The sequence below is a fragment of the Culex pipiens genome, chromosome 3, assembly GCF_016801865.2.
Source record: "Culex pipiens pallens isolate TS chromosome 3, TS_CPP_V2, whole genome shotgun sequence".
In the NCBI taxonomy this organism is placed as follows: Eukaryota; Metazoa; Arthropoda; class Insecta; order Diptera; family Culicidae; genus Culex; species Culex pipiens.
The window spans coordinates 172720922-172726944 of NC_068939.1; the positions used below are offsets into that span (position 1 = coordinate 172720922).

General features: G+C 40.1%; 1 protein-coding gene across 1 annotated transcript; it reads left to right on the forward strand.

The window, feature by feature from the left end:
- Positions 1-9: 9 nt before the first annotated feature.
- Positions 10-1517, forward strand: LOC120423711 (serine protease gd-like). Its single transcript, XM_039587620.2, has 2 exons — positions 10-248; positions 307-1517. Exons 1-2 carry the CDS (start codon positions 18-20, stop codon positions 1462-1464), a joined length of 1389 nt encoding a protein of 462 aa, XP_039443554.2. The 5' UTR covers positions 10-17; the 3' UTR covers positions 1465-1517.
- The last annotated feature ends 4506 nt before the right edge of the window (positions 1518-6023 follow it).

Here is a 6023-nt window from a genome sequence, read left to right on the forward strand (position 1 = left end):
ACCGTCACAAACTGGCCATGAAGCTCGTACAGTACTGGCTTAGCTTACAATTAGTGTTATCGCTCGCGGGAAAGTCCACTTCACCGCCATCGTCCCCATGTCCCACCGTGTTCCAGTATGTCACCGATTCATCCCACTACCACCGGTCACCAGCCCTCATGGGCTCCCTGATCCTCGCCGGAGTCCGCACCAACTTTAACAACACCGTCGAAGTTGTTCTGTCGCTGTCCCGGAACGGTGGATTTTCGGTGGGTATGATCACTGTTTTTTGAAGGGGTTGTTTGTAAACTTGACTTTGTTTTGCAGAACTCGTACGCATCGATCAAGTTGGTCAATTTGGATAAATTACCGGAGGAACCTGCCAAGTTTGTGGTTTATTTTCCGGATAGGTCTACGACTCCGAACGTGGTGTCGATCGTGTTCAATGGGAAGCAGGTTTGTCGAGGATCACCCGCTGAAGGGCGCTGGGTGACAACGATCACGTTGAATTATTACGTGATGGTCGCTTCGCGAAATGCAGTTAGGACTACCCGATTCTTCAAAAGTTATAAGTATGGTCAAAGGAGACCCGCGACGAATCACGAAGATCCTGATAGAGGTGATCAACAAGGGTCAACGGAGTCTACAGTGCTTCCAGAGGTGAAGTTCTACGACGGAGATTGTGGTCGGCCTGTTAGCCCAGCTATGCCATTGCTGATGGGAGGAATGCAGACCAGACGTTCGGAGTGGCCCTGGTTGGGAGTGTTGTTTTACAAGAATCGTGACCAGGGATCGGTAGAGTTCCGCTGTGGAGCTTCGTTGATATCTTCTAAAGTACTTCTTACGGCGGGTCATTGCCTATTGAAGGTCGATGGTAGAACTGCTCTACATCCTAAAGACGTTCTGGTATCTCTGAGTCGTCACAATATCTTAGATTGGAGTGAGCCAACATCCAAGACCGTAACACCACGTGACCTGATCATTCACCCTAGCTTTAGCGGAGACACCTTCGACTATGACATTGGCATCGTAACCCTGCTGGAACCGATCATCTTCACCTCATCAATTCGACCCATCTGCATGTGGAACAACTCTCTTGAGGAATCTGTACTCGTTGGTCAACTCGGAACCGTCGTCGGGTGGGGATTCTCCCATCCCGAGGGAACAATCTCCGAAACCCCCAAACAAGTCCAGCTTCGAATCGTCTCCGAGGTCGACTGCATCCGCTCCGACCCAGGCCTTCAGCTGACCACGTCCGCGCGAACCTTTTGCGCCGGTGGAAACGGAACCGGTCCCTGCCAGGGTGACTCCGGCAGTGGCCTGTACCTCCACCAAGGACACTCCTGGGTGCTCCGCGGTATCGTGTCCCACTCGCTGCTCGATCCCCAAACCGGCAAATGCGACACTCGCAAATATTCCGTCTACACGGATGTGGCCAAGTACCGGGGCTGGCTTAAGGAGCAGACTGGCGACGACTTTGTCTAGGCGCCACCACCAATCGAAAGAAAAAATGACAATAAAATTTTAAGTTTTGATAATGAAACCATGCGCGCGTATCGTATTACCGAGGTGATGGCACTGTCGCGTGGAATTGCCCGTGAGGAAGCGTTTCACGGAGCAGGGTTTATTTTGTCTTTTTTGTCTTTTTTGTCTTTTTTGTCTTTTTTGTCTTTTTTGTCTTTTTTGTCTTTTTTGTCTTTTTTGTCTTTTTTGTCTTTTTTGTCTTTTTTTGTCTTTTTTGTCTTTTTTGAGCATGAGAGACCACCCATGGGCATGAGAGACCACCCATGGTTGTCCTTCTCCGTTGCTGAACAGGACCATAATATCCCATCAGCACAACCGGTCACACGCTTCAACGATCAAATGATGTTTCCCTTATCAACAGCATGCATGAATGCGCTGAAAAGATAAAACATCACGATCATCAAAACTAGAGCCGGTGCGAATAGGAAACAGTCGTTGGCCACCAACGGCGCCCGCCATGTCAGTTTGTAGATCTCGAGGGGATGGGACGGGAATGTTAGTTAGCACAGGCTGCTACCAAGGGTGGGTTCTATACGATATCCACACCCCCGCGTGTGCCGGAAAACTACTTCTACTTGGGATTTTGTTAGTGGGTAAGGGTAATGGCCAGGATTCAACATAGAGGATGATGATGCGACCCAATAATCAATAAATTTTGTTTAATGGTGTGATGTATTAGGCATTCTCAAGGCAAACAGTCGGAGTATGCGGATGAGACTATTCCCGGTTATTTGGTGTTGAGTTTAGCATAAATGATTCAATCTTAGACAGCCGGCTGTGGAAAGATAAAACGAAATAAAATGCGAAAACGCGAAACCGCCCGGATCGAAATACACACACAATCGGGGGGACAACCGAGACGGAAACGGCAACGAAAATCCTGCGTGATGACCGCGACACGCACCGTTCAAATTCTCCAACGCAACTGTCAAACATCCCGAAACCGCCCGGACCGAAATACACACACAATCGGGGGGACAACAAAGACGGAACCGGCAACGAAAATCCTGCGTGATGACCGCGACGCACACCGTTCAAATTCTCCAACGCAACTGTCAAACATCCCGAAACTGCCCGGATCGAAATACACACACAATCGGGGGGACAACAAAGACGGAACCGGCAACGAAAATCCTGCGTGATGACCGCGACGCACACCGTTCAAATTCTCTTTTTGTCTTTTTTGTCTTTTTTGTCTTTTTTGTCTTTTTTGTCTTTTTTGTCTTTTTTTGTCTTTTTTGTCTTTTTTGTCTTTTTTGTCTTTTTTTGTCTTTTTTTGTCTTTTTTGTATTTTTATTTTCCACGATTCTAACCCATTTCCCATAAAATTCATGTTCTGCTCAGCATCGAAAGTGATCGACAACAATTTTCGGTGATGAGAAATGGCGACAGCTTTTGCAAACAAACGATAAAAAAAAACCTAAAATGAATATTAATGCACTGCGCGAAATGCCTCTTATTCTTAGTGATTCCATTCCGTCGACGTTGATCCTCCAGATGTATTGATTTCCAATGATACTTCTTCCTCGCCCCCCAAAAATCAGCAGCCACCAAAAAAGCATAAAATCCAAATTAATCAAATCGGTCATCAATTCTCCCACGAGGTTGGCGTGCGCGCGCGATCTCAAATCCTGTTGGCGCCACCCAAATAAACAACGTGCTCTCGTGTTGAAGAGCTCTTTGTGAGTCACACATAAAAAGGCATTAGGATCTGTCTGGAAGCTTCCAACTTTTTTTTTTTTTTTTTTGCAAATTCCAATCGGCGGGCGCCGCAGATCAGGTGTCCTCCGACGGCAGCCAAAGACCATAATATTGATCATTATCACCGTATCATATAATGGGGAGGAGACACGCCCTCTGATCCCCACTTTTATGCAAATATGATAAATGTTTGAAATTCAGAGGCGTAGATTACTTTTGATTTAAAATTAAATGAAAATCCAAATGAAGTTGCTATTTTTTAAGGTGAAGCCGTTGATCATTTTCAAAGAAAATTGATCATCACTATAAAATATTCTGTATTAAATTCAACTTAACGAATTTCAGCACCAAAAGGAATCAGCATGTGCCGTTTGTTGCCTTCTTGAAGCCACTGAAAAAATTTTTGATCTAAATTCAATGTGCTTTAAAATTTATATAATTTTGTGGCATAGTCATTGATGTCCTAGTTGGCAATCATTGATTAATGACGATTTCCATAACTTTACAAGGAATGGGATAATCGTTACCAAAAAGTATCAGCATGTGTAGGGCACTATTCTAAACAACTTGTAGAAGGAATTTTGTCAAAATATTGATAGCGACGCAAAATTTATATCTTTGAACGAAAAATCATGTCAGTCTTCACGTTAATCAAAATTTATTTATTTATATATAATATAATTATATAATTATAATAATTATTAATATAGAGAAATTCCAGCTCAAATCGGGAATTTTTCTGGTACTTTTGTCCCGACCCTCTCCGATTTCAATGAAACTTTGTAGACATGTTATTCCATTTTTGTATATATGGAGCCAGTTGCACTCAAAAAACACATTTCAGAAGGGTGTTAGTTTTTTTATTTAAATATTTATGTACTTTATAATTTAAAAATTACTGTATCTCGAAGCCGTTGCATCGTATCAAAAAGTGGTCATAGACAAACTTGTATGAAATTAGACGGGCTTTCTGAAAAAAAAATACACTGAAATAAAAATTTACGCCACTTCAATGAGATTATCTGATTTTTATGTTTGAAAGTTAAATTTTTAGATGATGTCACGATTTTTTTCGCTCAAAATTTTTGTGAAAATGGCCTAAAATGTGACAAAAAGACTCACGAAAAATGCAGGATGGTTTGTCTCTCTAAAAAAATACAAAAATCATTTACTAAAACTGTTTTTTTTTATTTTCGAAAAGTGGTCTAAACGTCAAAAATTTTTAAAAACCGACAGTGGGAATCGATTTTCCAGACAATTTTACATAAAAGTCTCCATGTTGACCATTGTCCTCTGCCCAATCCTTGTGAAGATACAGCGGTTTTAAAAATAAAAATGTAGAAAAAATAGGTTTTTTAGTGGTTTTTGGCAATTTCTATATGGCAGACTTGATTTTTCAATAATTTTACCAGAAAGCTCGTCCAATTTCCCATAAGTTTGCCTTTGACAGCTATGGCTATTTGAAGTCAGCAGTTCCAAAAAACGGGTGCCACGATATCTTAACACTGTCTTGACCAAATTGGCTCAAACTTTTAGTGTAGACTCGTTAAACCGATTCCGTGTGCATGACGAAGCCCGATTTTCAAAAAGTTTATTTTAAAAAAAGATAAAAATATTTTTGTGTTTTTCATACAAAAAACCGTTAGTTTTTAATTTTTGTATTTTTTCAAAAAGCAAATTTTTAAAATTGGGCTTCGTCATGCACACGGGATCTGTCTTGAGAGTCTTCACCTCAAATTTCACCCAATTTGGTCCATCCCATCTCGAGATATCGTGGCACCCGTAAATCAACTCGGGGTTTAGAGAAAAACGCCAACAAAGTTTGACAGCCCGCTTTGCGCATGGCAAAATTTTGAGCTTAAATCGTCTCTTACTCAGTTTAATCATGAAATATCTTCATGAAACTTTCAGGAGTGATTAATAATCATCTTATGAGTAGATTTAACAAATATTCTGTAATATAAAATTTTGTGATTTTCTACATGTATGTAACCCCTTGAGTGAAATTTTGATAAAGTACACCGTTTTCAAGTTATAGCCATTTTTAGGTAACTTTTTTGAAAATAGTCACAGTTTTTAATTTTTTTAAATAAGTGCCCATGTTTGCCCATTTTTGAAAAAAATATTTTTGAAAAGCTGAGAAAATTCTCTATATTTTACTTATTTGAACTTTGTTGATACGACCCTTAGTTGCTGAGATATTGCCATGCAAAGGTTAAAAAAAAGGAAAATTGATGTTTTCTAAGTATCACACAAACAACCCACCATTTTCTAATGTCGATATCTCAGCAAATAATGGTCCGATTTTCAATGTTAAAATATGAAACATTCGTGCAATTTTCCGATTTTTCGAAAACAAAATTTTCAATTTTTTAAATCAAGACTAACATTTTAAAAGGGCGTAATACTGAATGTTTGGCCCTTTTGAAATGATAGTCTTCATTTGGTTTAATTAAATTTAATTTTATTTGATTCACAATATTTTTTCCCTGGTACTCAGCTGTGCGAGAGCATCAAAGCAACGTCCAGCAAACAAAAACAAATGAATGACTAACTCCCTTCAAAGCACTTTTTTGAGAAAGAGAATACATTGGCAACCGGAAAGTATTTTTGGAGCGAATAAGAACAAATGGACCATCGAGAGAGGGATTCATCGAGCTAGGAAGAATATCGAGACAAGAAAAGCATCGAAGAATGCAATTTGAAGGGAATGAAGAAACCATCTATATAATACCAAATTTTATAGTTGACTGAATAAACATCTTTTGCTTACTTTTTTTTGCAAATTATTTGAAGGAGGACATAAACTACAACAAAAA